The 17,613-nt window shown below is 42.0% G+C and overlaps 1 protein-coding gene across 4 annotated transcripts in view; it reads left to right on the forward strand.

Moving 5' to 3' along the window:
- Positions 1-17,032, forward strand: part of THNSL2 (threonine synthase like 2) — a 32,065-nt gene extending 15,033 nt beyond the window's left edge. For 3 of the 4 annotated variants that reach the window (XM_037167140.2, XM_037167143.2, XM_037167142.2), the window contains one exon: positions 298-2,102. In XM_037167140.2, the coding sequence (XP_037023035.2) occupies positions 298-523 (226 nt within the window). In that variant the 3' untranslated portion in view covers positions 524-2,102. Of the gene's footprint in view, positions 1-297; positions 2,103-15,920; positions 15,975-16,947 lie in introns of those variants that run through there. The other variant, XM_037167141.2, reaches the window with a different exon arrangement.
- Positions 17,033-17,613: the final 581 nt, after the last annotated feature.

The raw sequence follows: 17,613 nt of genomic DNA on the forward strand, positions 1-17,613 counted from the left end.
CTGTGAAACTGTGCCCCCAAAACCATGGTCCTAGAAGAGGGTGTGTGATACATATCCAAGGGAGAGCCCATATGAGAGGTAGCAGCTAAGCTGGGCCTCTAGCAAGAAGCAATTTGCTCAGCAGTCATAGAGATAAGTTTAAGGTACCAAACATCTGTCTCTCTCTTTCTCCTCTGTGCCCTATACTACCATAACCTTCCCCGTTCCTTCTTCTCATACCTCCTCCACTTTCCCTTTCTGTGCCTGTCCCTCCATCTGTGATCTCCCACCCACTTTTCCACCTGCTCCCCCCCACAGCACTCCCAGGTGTTGTCTGGCTCCAGCCTCTGCAGCCAAGTTCCAAGAAGCTGTCCTGGCTGCTGGGCTGACTCCAGAAATTCCCTCAGAGATCTTAGCCCTGGAGAGAAAGGAGACACGCTGTATCCTAATGAGGAAGAGTGACAACTGGATGCTGATGCTTCGGGACGCAATTGAAAACATGGACCAGCAGTGGAGGGATCGCTTCCTGAATGCTGCAGAATAGCCAGACTAGAGTTGGCTTCCTTTAGATTTTAGACCCTGGGGTGGGGTGGCAGTGCACGTGGTGCTACCTTGGGCATCTTCTCCCTGTAAGTGTTGATATAGGAGGTTCCCAGGAGGCTCTGCAGTGGGGTCTGGAGCCAGTGGCTTTGCTTGGTTCTATGGCTGCTTGCTCTGTGCTCTCACCTGATGCTGTGGTACTTAGTTACCGAGGAGGCTGGACAGGGGTTTGCATGGTCACTGGAGGGGCACACCAACTGCTGGACAGTGCAAGGGGCATCACTGCTACATGGGGAAGTTTCAGGACCTGAATGTGAAGAGCCTTGGGCACAGAGTCAACCTTGGCTCCAGGGTTTAGGACCCCAGACCCTATAGCCTTTGCAGGTGGGGCCTGTACACTCCATTAGCACAGGTCTGAGGCTCACAGTGCCTGAGCCTGTTTATCCAGAGGTCTGGGCCTGTCTTGTTAGAGGCTACCACCCTGTTGAAATGTCAGAATTCCTAGAATACAAATGCACATCCAGTATGATGGTGACTCTATGGCCTGTGGGCCGGGGACAGTGGCTGCTGAGGAGTGATGGTGATGCTATGGTGTGTCCTATATCTCCCAGTTGTTTCAGATTGGCCCAGCAGTGAGGGGGCAGCAGAGAAGGCAGTGGGGCACAGGTGGCAGTGAACAGAGTTGAGATGTGGGATCACCAGGTCTAGTCATGTGGGAAAGTGTGCTCCTCAAGGTGCAAACTGAGTCAGGTTGCCCTGTTGGTCATATGTTGGTTCACCTGCTCATATATCAGTTCACCAAGGCATGTGACATACTAGCAAAAAGCAGTGATCTCTCTTGACCACTAAATAAAGTCCAGATACCTACATTTCCATAGGTACCATCAGAATCACAATGCCCCAAGAAATTAAAGCATTCTTTTCTGAAAACATGACTCATGCTTTCCCCTCTCCACGCTTCCAGATTTTCATTTGCCTAGGCCAAAGACCCACGGACTCCTTGAGTTTTGGCTCCTGTGTCTTGTTTTTTGTGGGTCCTCATTAGTTTAGTTGTAAATAATGATTTTTGTAGTTGATTCTGAGGACTTTATTTACATATAATTTTCTTCCACAGTGTAATATGATTTATTTTCACAAAGGCATGTTTTATCACTGCCACTGTTTTTATGTTCTAGCCCTGCATTGTCCAGTTTGGAGGCCACAAGCCATGTGTGACTATTGAGTACTAGAAATGTGAATAATAGTCTAAGGAACTGAATTTTTAATTTTATTTCATTTTAATTTACATTTAAATTTCAAAACTTACTTGATTGAGTTATTGTACAACTTTTAAGTGTGGTTGGGAAAATGCTGGTAAATCTACTTTTTCAGCTGTAAATTTTATGAAATGCGTAAAACACAGATAAGTGTTCCTAATGAAGTTAGAGCACTAAATTCAAACACTGAGATATGTCACAACTGTAAAATACATATTCAACATCAAAGACTTTGAATGGAAAAAATCTAACATATCAACAATTTTATCTTGATTACTTATGAAGATAATATTTTGGTGTTTGGGGTTAAATAAAATATCAAATTGATTTAATCAGTTTTCTTTTTTAAATTATTTTATTGTTGTTCAATTACAGTTGTCTGCATTTACCCCCCACTACCCACCTTCAACCTAGCCAAACTCACCTCCCTCCCTTGCTTCCACCCCGCCCCCCTTGGTTTTGTCCATGTGTCCTTTATAGTAGTTCCTGAAAACCCTTCTTCCCATTATCCCCTCCCAGCTCCCCTCTGGTTACTGTCAGATTGTTCTTAATTTCAATGAGACATTCCATGCAACAGTATCTTCACTGATATGTCCCCTAAAGTAAAGGACATAAAAGAAAGAAGAAACAAATGGGAATTCATCAAATTAAAAAGCTTCTGCATGGCTAAAGAAAGCAGCATTAAAATGTAAAGAGAACCAACTATATGGAAAAACATATTTGTCAATGATACCTCAGACAGGGATTTGATCTCCAAAATACATGAAGAACTCATACGACTCCACTTAAGGAAGACAGACAACCTAATTTAAAAAATGGGTAAGTTGCCATGGCTGGTGTAGCTCAGTGGATTGAGCGCGGGCCTGCAAACCACACGTTCGCAGTTCGATTCCCAGTCAGGGCACATGCCTAGGTTGCAGGCCAATTCCCAGCAGGGGACTCATGAGAGGCAATCATACATTGATATTTCTCTCCTTCTCTCCTTCCCTTCCTCTCTAAAGATAAGTAAATAAAGTATCTTTTAAAAAATGGGTAGGTTGAGGGAGGTGGGTTTGGAGGGGTTGGGGAGAAATGGTGGGGAGAAAATACAGACAACTATAATTGAACAACAATAAAATAATTTTTAAAAATGGGTAAAAGACTTAAACAGACACTTTTCCAAGGAGGGCATACAGAGGGCCCAGAGACATATGAAAAGATGTTCAGCATCACTAGCCATCAATAAGATGCAAATTAAAACCACAATGAGATGCCACTTCACACTAGTTAGAAAGGCCATCCATCATAAATATATCAACTCAAGTGTTGGAGAGGATGTGGAGAAAAGGGAACCCTAGTACGTTGTTTGTGGGAATGCAGACTGGTACAACCACTATGGAAAAAGTATGGAATTTCCTCAAGAAACTAAAAATGGACCTGCCTTTTGACCCTGCAATTCCATTGCTAGGATTATATCCTAAGAACCGTGAAACATCAGTCCAAAAGAACCTATGCACCCTGATGTTCATAGTAACATAATTTACTATAGCCAAGTGCTGGAAGCAACCTAAGTGCCCATCAGTAAATGAGTAGATCAAAAAGCTGTGTTTCATTTACGCAATGGAATACTACACAGCAAAAAGAAAGGAGTTCCTATCCTTTGTGACAACATGGATGGAACTGGAGAGCATTATGCTAAGTGAAATAAGCCTGGCTTTGAGGGACAAATTCCATCACTTTTCATTTACAAGGACATTTAAAGTTATATACATATAACTTTATATGCTGTATAGGCCATATATTTATAGGCCATTTATATATGGCTCGCATTGTATTTCTATTAACAGGAATGATCTAGAGCCTAACCTTGGCTCTGTGTACAAATATACATACAGCACATAGTTGTGGATTTAGTTATATTACTGGATTGAAATCCTGAGTGAACTAAGGGAATTTTTACACAAACACAAATATGTGAATGTCAACACAAGCCTCATTCCTGTCCTGGACCCCGGTACGGGGAGGGCCCTTCTGGAAGGCAGGTGAGGTGGATACTGTATGGATAGAGATTTGGGGCCAGTAGAGGCCGTTGCTGCTACCACTCTGAGGCCTATCGTGGAAGGACCTAGTGGCTATTTGCCCTTGAGAGCCCCTTTCCCATGACCTGAAGTCTAAAGGAGTTTGTCAGCCAGGCTGTTCTCTGTAATATATTCCCACATAAAAACATGCCAGTCCCACATCTCTGGTGCCCAGGGACTGAAGGGAGAGGCCAGAGGCCACCCTCTTACTGGAAAACTTGACCTTGCAGTATGACATTCAGTACAAATGTGATGGAAACACAGCAAGATGGAAAGAGCATTTCTGGAGGAAAGATTATGATCCTTACAGGACATAGCACTTGACAATTGCTGAGATACTTCAACATCTACAATAACATACATAATAAACCCATAAAGCACAATAAGGCCCAATGCTTTGGGGTCATGATACACTTACTATAGAAGTGTTTTAATTTCTTTTAAAAGAAACATACAAGTGCCCCGGGCCCATAGAAGTCATAATGTTGCAGTGATAGCACCTACTATATTAGTTGAACAATTACCTAATTTAATCCTGCCAGCAACCTGTGAAGCAGGTGTTAACTATTGTCTGCATTTTAGAGATGAACCTGAGGAGCTGAGGTGAGGTAACTTGCCAGGGTGGCAGCATGAGGGAGCAGAGAGGGTGCTACTTGAACCTATGCATGTGACTTCAAATCCAGTGTGTAGCTTTTATCACACCATGTCGAATGTATCTGCTCACATTCTACTGTGGTCTGCCACTCTGTCCTTCTTCAGGACATGGCCCTGCCTCCGGGCTTCCTTCCCCCTCTCCTTCTTAGAGTGGATGTGGGAGCATGGCTGTGCTTCTGGAGGAAGCCCACCAGGGGCTGCTGCAACCTGCTCTCTGGGTCTCTGTTACCAGCACTGGCCCTGCACCCCAGGCCTTGTGTAGGTAGGCAGAGCCAGGGGTTTCTTCTCTGCTGTGTATTTCTGAGGGCCTCAGAGGGAAGTGTTGGGGTCACAGGTCACAAAATCCCCTGTCCTCTGGATGGTTCAGAGTCTGAGTACCTCAGAGGCCATGACACCTGTGAAAGGAGGCCCAGAATAAACCCACCAGACACAGAACGGACATGAAACATGAGCTACAGGATATTATTCTGGCCATAAGGGTCTTGGGCCTGAGTGCAGGAGCAGGACAAGAGTGAGATGAATTCTGAAGAGGCATCATCCTTGTAAACATACACAAGAGCATGCACACACACACAGACCACTTAGTGGAAAAAGCAAAGAGCCTCATACCCAATGAAATCAGAATCAGGCAGAAGTTATGCTTTCTGAGTCACTCACGTACTGGTGCTGTGATCACAGACAAGCCATTTCATCTGTGTGAACCTCAGTTTCCTCATTTGCTAATTACAATATTAACCATGCTGGTTTGTTTGGGGGGGTTATATTAGATAATGTATTTCCAAGTGTTGGGTAAATGCTAGAATGCCATAACAAATGGTTCTTATGATTAACAGAATATAGCCTGCACCTAACAATTTAGTACTTCTAAACTATCTTGTACTTTCTACTAACTGCTTTGACAATTTGTTCTCTTTCCAGTGAGTTTGTATTTTCCCAGAGGACACAGTTCTTTTGTGGCCTCACAGCTGGCTCAACTCTTGTGCAGGTCTGCAGTTGCCATCACCTAGCTAGTATGCCCAGCAGCAGGCTCTGTGACAACCATTTAGGGGGCTGAATGTCATGGATTAGTCAGTGGTGGGTATGCTAGCCAGTTAACAGCCTTGTTAATTTCCATTGATGATGATGGAACAATTCCCTTTCTTGAGCACTAATGATGTGCTGAGCCCTTTGTAAAGCACTTTCCAGACATTGACTCCTTCAATCCTCATGGAGACTATACGAAAAATACTGCTAGGATCTCTATTTTAGATGTGGGGAAATGAAGCTCATAGAGGTTAAGTAACTTGCCCAAGGTCACCCATCCAGTAAGTGGTAGAAGAGAGATGTGAGGCTGAGTGTAGGGGTCTTTGAGCTCAACCACCATGCTAGACCAGGAGAGGTGCTTTGGGTCAGAAGGCCTCCAAGTCATCTTCAAATTAGAGTCTGCAGGCTAGACAGGGAGATGGCTATGTCTGAAGGTAGAGGGAAAGAGAAGAAGTCCCATCATTAGGAGAAGGACAAGATGCTCTGTGGAGGGGGCACAGAGCTGGTACATTTATGGGGAGCTTTTCTCTAGCTTAGCATCTTAATTGGAGCTGGGTTCCTCACTGGGGATGGCTGGGAGCAGGTGTGTGATGAGTGGAGGGGGTGTTATAGTAGAGTACCCCTGGGGTTAGAGTAGTTCTGTGGGATTTCCAGCTTCTGGAAAGGAGGCTGAGTTGGGTTGGCCCCAACTAAGAAGATTCAGACTGCAACTGGATGACGGCGGGGGGAGACTTTACTACATTTTCTGTGTCCCCAAATAAAGGGCAAGCAACATGGAGAGATTGGGCCATTGGACTCCTGAAAAGAGAAGAGGGATTCCTGCTGACTTTGCCCCCAAAAAAGCATCTTCCCAGATCTTCCCTTTCCAGGCCACCAATTCCACAATCTGCATGCCTCCTAGGTGCCAGAGCCTGGGCAAATGCTGAGGACCAGTGTGGTGACTTCCTACCAAGTTCTGGGCACTATCTTGGGTACCAAGGGATAGATAAAAAATAGGAAAAGATGTGACTGGAGTTGACTTACATAGAAGGGTAAAAGTTTATGACAGTACCCTGGGGCTGCTCCAAGACTTGAAGCAAACAGTTCTCAAATGTAAGTGCCCAGTAATTCCTCTTTCAGGCCCTCTCTCTTCCCCATCCCACTTCAGCAATGATCCCCTGTGTCCTAGTGATTGGTTTAGGGGTCTGCTTTCCCTGTACTTAAATATTTCTTAAAGTCTGATGTCAAATACCCTTGAATCCAGGACCTAGCCAGAAAACCCATCCTTCACTCAGTGTAGACTCTGTGGATGTGTGATTGAGACAGACATGGCAGGAAGACCTGCAGGGTCCAGAGGAGGAAAGCTGACTGGCCAAGAGAGGGAGGTGGGAGGGTGGGGGAAGAAGGCTGGGTTGGGTCTCCAAGGATCTGCTAGGTACCAAGGGGATTCTCCTAGATTCAGGACTGTTGCCTCAATAGTTTTGTCATCACAAAGGTCTTTTACAAACCTATACCCTGAAGAGGGAATGGAACCTCCTGCCATAGCAGGAGAGTCTGTGAACTTAGAGAAGAGTTCCTTTCCTCTGAATGACAGCTCAAGACAAAGCCTTGTACCAGGTGCAAAGCTGAGAACTGAGGCAGTGCACTGAGTCCTTCAGGCCCAGGTGAAGCCCCTGGAACTTCTCCATGGTTTGGCCACTAGGAGGCTACCGGAGTGTCATTTCTGCAGCCTCCTCTTCACCTCATCACTTTCTTCCCTGTCTTCCTTCCACTATACCTTATTTAAGACAGCCCCAAGCAAGAACAGCACTTGTTTGTAAAATTGATTCAATTTAGGTTTTAAGGCATGAGAAGGGTTGGGGCCCAGTGTTGTGCAAAGTTTCTGCAAATAAAGCTTACTTGGAGCTTTAAGCACCCCACCTCCTTCCTGTCCCCACCACCTGTGGGCAAATGTATCCTTTCCAATTCTCCAAGCCCGGGTGAGCCCAGACAATGATTCACCTGGCCAGCAGAGGGCAGCAGAGCACACTCCCATACCTCCCTGACAGGCCTGCTGGTCTGACTGTTTTCTGGGAATCAGAGCCCCTATAGGTCAGAGGCAGGGACAGGAACCAAATATTTTTTCAGTTCACTGTTTCTCAAATTTAATGTTAGGAACTCTCTTTTTTAAAAGTAAAAAATCATTCACATTTACTTCCAATCTTTTAAATAGCTTTTCTGTTTTGTAGTGATACTATTCAGACATAAGCCTTTAAGCTTCTTAATCTGATAACTGCCACAAGAGGATACACAGACATTTTTTTTTCTTGTTTTTATTGTTGACACTATTGCAGATGTTCCTTTTCCCTTCCCCTCTGCCCACCCCACCGACTCAGCTCCCCTCCTCTCTGGCCATCACTGATGTCTGTGTCTATATGTTCTTTAGCTAATTCCTGCACCTTCTTTCACCCAGTTCCCCCTCTCCTCTGACAGCTGTCAGTGTATTCCATGTGTCCATACCTCTGTTAATAAAAAAATTCAAATTAAATAAGAACAAATAGACAAAGTTAATAAAGTTCAAAGTCATCTCATTAATATGCATGCTATATCACATGCTTCAGTCAAATCTCCCTGTGCATGTAACTATGGCACTTCATTCCTAAGGCATGATTTTTGTTGTCATTGCTTGTGTAGCATATTTATTTTTCAATTGTGGAATAACTAAGCTCTTCCATCACTTTTTGCATTCTAACCACAGGGAAACATTCCAAACACAGCACACTGTGATGTCACATGGTCTTACTTGGGACCATCTTGTCATGTATGTGTCACATTTGTTTGCCTCTCCTTACTGGTTTGTGGCAATTGAGATATTGTCACTTGCAATTGTAAATACCAATGCAAATTCAGACACTGAAATAGTTAAGATTTAATTGTAGGGTGTCCAGACTGATAATACAGCAAATGTCTTTTTAAAATATTATCAAAATGAAATCACACATAAAGAGAAACTCACCATTCGTTGAAAATTCTGAAACACCAAGAATGCATGTCTGGAGACCCATCTGAAAAATATCTCCTTCAACCCTTGCTTTTTATAGATGAGCAAACAAGATGAAAGATGAACATTGGCCTAGCCAAGGTCACACAGCTAATCTTGGGGGACAGCCTGGGAAGTCTGGACTTTTACTTTGCAAGGCATTACTCCTGTCAACACAGGTCTGGCACAAGGTCTTATGCTAGGAAAGGGATCCTGAAGATTGTCTTAGGGTTCAGCCCTTGCAGTTGAGGTAGAGCTTCCTGCAGGTTCCAAGTAGCCATCTTGGCTTGGAACATGAAAGAGACTGGATATACACAGACACTGCCACAGATAGGAAGAACTTGTCTAAAGCCCTTCTAGACTCCAGGGTCTAAAAAGAAGGTTCAGTGTGCACCACACTGAGTGTGTTCTCATTTTCTGACATGTACACACACACATTTAATTAGTTCTTTCAGGTATGGAGACCTTAATTGGATACTATTTTTAGGACCTTGGGAAAATAGACCATCTCTGCCCGAACTTCAAATGTCTTTAATTTCAGGTCTGTTAACTCCCAAATGGTCCATGGATAGAACTGGGGTAGGGGGTGAGGTGGGGTAGAGAACTTGACTAGGAAACACTGCATCTTTACTTTTACTAGCTTGCATCTGAATGTTAGCATTTACTTAAAATACAAATGTTAGCGACAAGCCAATTAATACTAGCAGCACCTGGGACTTTATCAGCAATACAAATCACAGATATTTTCACATGATGTTGTTGCAGGTATATCAAAATATCATGAACAATCATCAGTACTTTGAAATAATATTAGATGTGACACTATGTAGTTATTTAACAATAAGGAACATATCTTTCTATATTATAAATATTTGAAAATATTTTGATAACTGTCTTTTGATATAATTGGTTCTCTTTCTTATCCCATGTATTTTATTTTATGCATTTGAAAACATTATTTGAGACTGTCAAAGTAGTTCACAGTACAAGAAAATCACCCTTTATCTGGGGAAAACAAATCTTTAAAGAGTTATCATTATTTGGGCATCAGTTAGAAACCAGGAATATCCTCAGTGCTGTATGTACATTATCTCTAAATTTTGCAACAATAAAGTGGACATTACTACTGCTCTTTTGTATATAAAGAAACTTAGGCTCAAAAAGGTGCTTAATGACAATATATACTACAAAATATGATAACTATAGAGAGTTGATCAATGTCACATACTCCACAAAATAGAAGTAAAGAAATACTTAATATGTACTCCTCAAAATATAAGTATAGAGAGGTGCCTAATGTAGTTTGTGAAGTACTATCATTTTGGAAATGGAATAAAATAAAGGTAGCACTGTGTTTGATTTTGTTCACTACTGTCTTCTATGCCTGGCATCTCCTAGATGCTCAGTGAATGGTTGTTGAATGACTAGATGAGAAGCAATAAAAAAAAGTCATGACAATTTCCAAATTGGCCTTTCACCTGGCCCTGACCCATGAAATGCAAGGGGCAGCTCACCCAAGACTGGCTTTGTCTGTTGACATTCATATAGGAGGTGGATACATGTATAGCTGCTGCAGCCCACTGTTCCCATGAAGGTGGTAGATCAGAGCAGGAATGAGGCTCTTGGGCATTAGTGATGCTGTGAACCTCAGAACTGAGCATTCCTGGGACTTTCCACCTCTGGACTTCTAGTTAGGGGAGAAAACAAGGTTAGTTATACTTAAATGCCTTTTAGTTGAGTTTTCTGTACCTTGCAGGTAAAGGTATCTTAGTGAGAGATATGTGTGAAGAGAAAGGCAGGGCCATATCAGGAAAGCTTTCCATATGCTATTATTATTCTAGGGAGCTTGTGGTTTATCCCTAGAAATGATGATGTAGCTGGTGGGATGGGTGAATAAATGATTGGGAAAAGAAACTGAAATGGTGTGATTAATGCTCTAGAAAAAAATACTTTGGTGGCAGTGTGGAGCATGGGATAGTGCAAAATGATTAATAAATGAAATGGTAAAATAATGCAAATAGTGTAAATAAGCAAATTTACAGGGGTGGAGCCTGATTCCATTTTCAGCTTGGTGAAAAGAGCAATGGAACATATAAGCATGTTAAAATTGCAAGCTTATAAAACTCTTTGGATATTAACCCCTTATGAGATGTATCAACAAATATGTTCTCCCATTCTGTGGATTGTCATCTTATTTTGTTGATGATTTCCTTTGCTGTGCAAACTTTTTAGTTTGATGTAGTCCCATTTGTTTATTTTTTTATTTCTTTCTCTTGCCTGGGAAGATATATCTGATAAAAAATTTCTACAAGCAATATTCAAGATTTTGCTGCCTATGTTTTTTTCTTCTGGGATTTTTATGGTTCCAGGTCTAACATTTACATCTTTAACCCATTTTGAATTTATTCTTGTGTGTGGTATGAGAAAGTGGTGTGGTTTTTTTTCTCTGCATGTATCTGTCCAATTTTCCCAAAACCATTTACTGAAAAATTCTCTTTTGCCCATTGTATATGCTCACTTCCTTTATCTAATATAAATTGACCATAAAGGTGTGAGTTTATTTCTAGGCTCTCTATTCTGTTCCATTGATTTATGGGTCTGTTTTTGTGCTAGTACCATGCTGTTTTGATTACTATGGCATTATAGTAGAGTTGGATATTAAGCATCATGATTCCTCTTTGTTTTTTCTTTCTCAGGACCACTGTTGCTATGTGGGGCTTTTTGTAGTTCCATATAAATTTTTAAAATATTTGTTCCAGTGCCTTGAAATACGTCATTGAAATCTTGATAGTAATTACATTGAATCTATAGCTTTATTTGAGTAGTAGGGTCATTTTAATGATGTTAGTTCTTCCTGTCCATGAACATGGAACGTGCTTCTGCTTATTTGTATCTTCTCCAATTTCTGTAGGAGACCATTCTGCATGGCATGGGCCTAGCCCCCAGTGGCAAACATTTACTGCAAAGTAACTTCCTAAAATCCATGCTAAACCTTCCAAACATGAGTGTAACCAGTTCAACCACTTTTGCCCTTTTAATTTGCAAATATCCCTCTTCTGTGATGTGATTAGTGGCATTGGCTCCTTTGTTTTCTGTATAAGGTAACCACCTAAAGCAACCTGTGCATAGTAAATGAGGACTATCATGTAATGTGCTGAGAAACCCAATAGAGGCCGGTCACAGCCGAGGCTTTTGTACCCCTTGAGAGATAAGCCATGCTCACCCTTTTCCTGCACTATGTGAATGTCTCATTTCATCCATAATGATACGGACACTGTGGGCCGGTGTCCACATCAAATTTCTTTCTTTAGTGTCTTATAATTTTCTGAGTATAGGTTTTTTACATCCTTGGTTAGGTTTATTCCTAGGTACTTTATTCTTTTTGAAGCACTGTGAATAGGATTGTTTTCTTACTTTTCCTTTCTCTTAGTTTGTTATTGGCATATAAAAATGCAACTGATTTGTGGATATTAATTTTGTATCCTGCTACTATGCTGAATTCATTTTTCAGTTCTAGCAGTTTCTTGGTGGAACTTTTGGGGTTCTCTAAGTACAATACCATATCATCTGCAAATAAAGACAGTTTTATTTCTTCCTTTCCAATTTGGATGCCTTTATTTTTTTCTTCTTGTCTGATTGCTGTGGCTAGGATATCCAGTACTACATTAAATAAGAGAGGTGAAAGCAGAAATCCATCTCTTGTTCCCGATCTGAAGGGGAACACTTGTATTTTTGCCCATTGAGTTTGATGCTAGCAGTGGTTTTGTCATATATGGCCTTTATTATATTTAGGTATGTTCCTTCTAATCCCACTTTGTCAAAAGTTTTGATCATAGATGGGTGCTGGATTGTTGTTGTTGTTGTTTTTATCGTTGTTCAAATATAGTTGTCTGCCTTTTTCTCCCCACCTCTCTCCCCTGATTCCACCCCCCTTAGTTTTATCCATATGTCCTTTATAGTTGTTCCTGAAAACCCTTCACCCTTTCCTCCCATTATCCCCTCCCCTCTGGTTACTGTCTGTTTGTTCTTAATTTCTATGTCTTTGGTTATATTTTTCTTGCTTGTTCATTGTGTTGCTTAGGTTCCACTTAAAGGTGACATCATGTGGTATTTGTCTTTTATCACCTGGCTTATTTCACTTAGCATAATGCTCTCCAATTCCACCCCTGCTGTCACAAAGGATAGGAACTCCTTCTTTCTTTCTGCTGTGTAGTATTCCATTGTGTAGGTGTACCACAGCTTTTTGATCTACTCATTTACTGAGGGCACTTAGATTGCTTCCAGCACTTGGCTATTGTAAATTGTGCTGCTATGAACATGAGGGTGCATAGGTTCTTCTGGATTGGTGTTTCAGGGTTCTTAGGATATAATCCCAGCAGTAGAATTGCCAAGTCAAAAGGCAGTTCCATTTTTAGTTTTCTGAGGAAATTCCATACTGTTTTCCATAGTGGCTGTACCAGTCTGCATTCCCACAAACAGTGCAGTAGGGTTCCCTTTTCTCCATATCCTTTCCAACACTTGCTTGTTGCTTTGTGTATGATGGCCATTCTCACTAGTGTGAAGTGGCATCTTATTGTGGTTTTAATTTGCATCTCTCTGATGGCTGGCAATGCTGAATATTTTTTCATATGTCTCTGGACTCTTTGTACATCCTCCTTGGAGAAGTTTCTGTTCAAGTCCTTTGCCCATTTGGATTTTAATACAAGCTTTTTCTGCATCTATTGATATGATCATGTGGTTTTTTCCCCTGAATTTGGTTTGTGTGGTGAATCACATTTATTGATTTGTGAATGTTGTACCAACCTTGCATTCCCAAAATAAATCCCATTTGATTATAGTATATCTTTTTGATGTATTGCTATGTTCAGTTTGCTGATATTTTGTTGAGCATTTTAGCATCTATGTTCATCAGGGATATTGGCCTCCCCAGAGGGGAGGGGATAATGGGAGGAAAGGGTGAAGGGTTTTCAGGAACAACTATAAAGGACATATGGATAAAACTAAGGGGGGGTGGAGTCAGGGGAGAGAAGTGGGGAGAAAAAGGCAGACAACTGTATTTGAACAACGATAAAAACAACAACAACAACAATCCAGCACCCATCTATGATCAAAACTTTTGACAAAGTGGGATTTTCTTTCTTTGAGGTGCCTTTACCTGATTTTGGAATTAGGATAATGCTGGCCTTGTAAAATGAGCATTCCCTCCTCTTGAACTTTATGAAATCTTCTGAGAAAGAGAGGTGTTAGTTCTTTTCATGATGTTTGGTACAATTCACCTGTGAAGCCATCTGGTCCAGGGCATTTGTTCATTGTGAGTTTTTTTTTTTTATTATTACTGCTTCAATTTCATTTGGTGTAATCTGTCTATTTAAATTCTCTGATTCTTCCTGATTTATTTTTGGAAGATTGTATGTTCCTAGGAATTTATCCATTTCATCCAGGTTGTCCAGTTTGTTGGCATATAACTGTTCATAAAATTTTTTTACAATCCTTTGTATTTCTTTGGTGTCAGTTGTTATTTTTCCTCTTTCATTCCTGATTTTATTTATTTAGGTTATTTTTCTTGATGAGTGTGATTAAAGATTTGTCAATCTTGTTTATCTTTGCAAAGAACCAGTTCTTGGATTTATTGATCTTTTTTTAAAAAATATTTTTTTAATTTATTTTTAGAGAGAGAGGAAGGGAAGGATAAAGAGTGGGAGAGAAACACTGATGTGCGGTTGCTTCTCTTGTGTCCCCTACTGGGGACCTGGCCTGCAACCCAGGCATGTGCCCTGACTGGGAATTGAACCGGCAACCCTTTACTTCACAGGCCCGTGCTCAATCCACTGAGCTACACCACCCAGGGCTGAATTCATTGCTCTTTTGTATCATGTTTTTAGACTCTATTTCATTTATTTCTTCTCTGATCTTTATTGATTTTTTTAGAGAGGGGGGAAAAAGAGAGAAAGAGAGGGAGAGAAATGTCAGTGTGTGAGAAATACAATGATTGGCTGCCACTCCCTGCATGCCCCCAACCAGGGAACCTGGTCAGCAACCCAAGCACATACCCTGACTGGCAATCAAACTGGTAATCTTTCGGATCACAGGCCAGTGCTCAATCCACTGAGCCAAACAAGCCAGGGTTTTTTATAAATTGATTTTTTTGCCATGGCTGGTGTAGCTCAGTGGATTGAGCATGGGCTGCAAACCAAAGGGTCACTAGTTCAATTCCTAGTCAGGGCACATACCTGGGATGCATGTCAGGTCTCCAGTGGGAGCCACATAAGAGGCAACCACACACTGATGTTTCTCTCCCTCTTTTTCTTTCTCCTTTTCCCTCTTTGTAAAAATAAATAAGTAAAATAAATAAAATCTTTTAAAAATATAAAAATAAATACATTTATTTATTTATTGTTGGGAACCACCTTGCCTGGTTTCAGGAGCTGTAAACCCCCCATCGCTAAGGCTGAGTAAGCAACCTTTGGACCATAAGCCACTAAGGAAACAAAGCTTATCTCCCTGGCAGGAGCTCTGCTTCTGCTCCTTTTTCCATAACTGGCCCCCTAATGCTTGATTAGCTAGCCAATGACGGGTAAGATTCCTCAAGGGGGGAAGGACCTAATGCATGATCACGTGGAGGCCCCAGGGAAGGACTTGGGGGGCTATGGAGAAAGGGGGTGATGGACCTTCACCCCTCTGCTCTGAGGGAGCCTGACTTCTCTGAGTCCTTGAGAAGTCTCTGAAAATTTCTTGGGTATCTGCCTCCTCTACCTGACTTAATCCTGAAATGATGACAGAGGGTGGTGCAGCCCTGTGCTGGAAAGGGCAGGCTCCCCTGATGATCAGGCCTGAGAAAGAATATGTAAAATCCTGTGAAACCTGCTTTGGTAAGAATGCTTTTAGTTAAATATAAAGGTCCAAGCAGGAAATGAGTTTGTTTCCCAAAGTTTTGTAGCCTTTTAGCTGATAGACCCTGACTCAGAATAAGCCCTAATAGTTCTTTGTATGCTATCTACTGTTTGATACTTACTGCCTGACAATGATTAATAAGCTGTACCTGTATTCCTGCTCAAACTAAACCCAATAAAAGCCTGTCTAGGCAAGGGTCAGTGCTCTCCCCTTGAGGAAGTAGCCATGCTGTCCCTTTTCCTCCACAGGACTTGGTAGTCCATGTGAATTTGTCTCATCCCATCCATGACACCTCGGGCACCAGAAGCTGGTGCTTGCGTCAATTTATCTTTATTATTTCCTTCTTTCTACTCACTTTGGGGTTTGTTTATTATTCTTTTTTAAAATTCACTTAAGTATGAAGTTAGATTGGTTATTTGAGCTTTTTCTTATAATGCTATGAATTTCCCTCTTAAGATTATTTTCCCAGTGTCCCACAGAGTTTGGATTGTTGTGTCTTCATTTTCATTTGCTTCATTTCAGCTTTCATTTCAGGAAGATAAGGAGGAGGCAACAGAGAAATAATAAATAAGCAAGGTAATTCCAAACTGTGATAACACTGTGGAGGAAAATAAATGAAGGGTGAAAATGTAATGGAGGTAGGGAGGGGCAGGACTAGCTGTAGATGAGGTGGTCAGGGAAGGGTCTCTGATGAGCTGCCAGCCAAAAGGTAGCCAAGCTCAAGAACATTCCAGGGGGTAGTCACAAGTGAGAGCAAGAGCAGGGTGGGATGTGCTTAGCTGTTTGAGAACCTCAGGGAGGTAAATGTGGTTGTGGCAGGATGTGCAAATGAACAGTGGGATGAGATGAACAAGCATCATGCAGAACCTTGAGGGCCCCAAGAGAGGCTTGGAACAAAATGGTTTAGCTTATATGTTTATAAGATTAGTCTATACCATGTGAGCCAACAATTCCACTTCTAAGTTTATACCCCAAACGATAAAAACAGGGACTTGAACAGATATTTGCACACCCATATTCATAGCAGCATCATTCACAATAGCCAAAAGGTGGGAGTTACCCAAGTGTCTATGGAAAGATGAATGGATAAACAAGATGTGGTCTATACATACAATGGAATATTAACCAGCTTTAAAAGGAAGGAAAATTCTATAAATGCTACAATATGAATAAGCCTTGAAGATATTATGCTCAGTGAAAGAGCTAAATATCACAAGATTCCACTTTCATGAGGTGGGAATTCATAGACCCGAAGTGAGGATGGTTGTGGCCCATTGGTTCAAGAAAAAGGAGAATGGGGAGTTAGTGTTTAATGGGTCCAGAGTCTCAGTTTAAGATGATGGGAAATTCTGGAATAGTTAGTGGTTAGGTTGCATTACATTGTGAATGTACGTAATGCCACTGAATTTGTTTACCTGAAAATAGTTAAAATGGTAAATTTTATGTTATGTGTACTTTTCTACAATTATACAAGAAGATCAGTCTCATTGGAGCAGACTGGAAACCACTGGGCAGCCCAGGCCACTTCCATTCCTCTGTGCCCTTCCAGGAAGGCTCCAGAGTTGCCATCCAGAGACATTTGCCAAGTCCCAGTGCCGTGGATATTGAACTTGCAGCAAAGGCCAAGACTGGATCACACAAGGGTATCACATTGTGGCCTGGGGAATATGTTGCTGAGGAAGGGGAGGATGTGGGGTGGGGGCCTGGGGCTGCCAGCTTCCTAGGCCCCTGGCGGCCTCCCCAGATGGAGCAGCCAGAGGCAGCATACAACTCCTGCAGGCTCCGTTCTGCACCAAGCCCCTGGCGCTGCCTGGGCAGGCCTTCGTGGGGGAATCACCTTGCCCTGGGGGTGAGGGGGTTGGTGAGAGAGGGAGAAAAGCAGCACAATTAAAATCTTAGTGTATGAATAATTACATTTTAAAAATCCCCACATTTTTTTACATCAAAAGGAAATCTGTAATCAGAGGTTTAATTTGCAGATTTAGTGGCATTTGGCAGGTTAAAAGTAGGTGCTGTGAAGTGAGTAAGCGTGGGATTTGGGGCTGGAAGGAAAGAACAGGAGAATCTGCTCTGCCAGAAATCCTGGCTTTGAGCTGCCTCTGAGTCTTCCGTCTCACTTCCTCTGCCCATAGCCACCCTCGAACTGTGCCTTGCTTGCTTAGGGGAGGGAAGGAGAGAGAAGTAGAACAATCAAACCCACCAGCCCTGCATCCTC

This window comes from Artibeus jamaicensis, unplaced genomic scaffold (assembly GCF_021234435.1).
Source record: "Artibeus jamaicensis isolate MK-2021 breed Jamaican fruit bat unplaced genomic scaffold, CSHL_Jam_final contig_399, whole genome shotgun sequence".
NCBI lineage: Eukaryota > Metazoa > Chordata > Mammalia > Chiroptera > Phyllostomidae > Artibeus > Artibeus jamaicensis.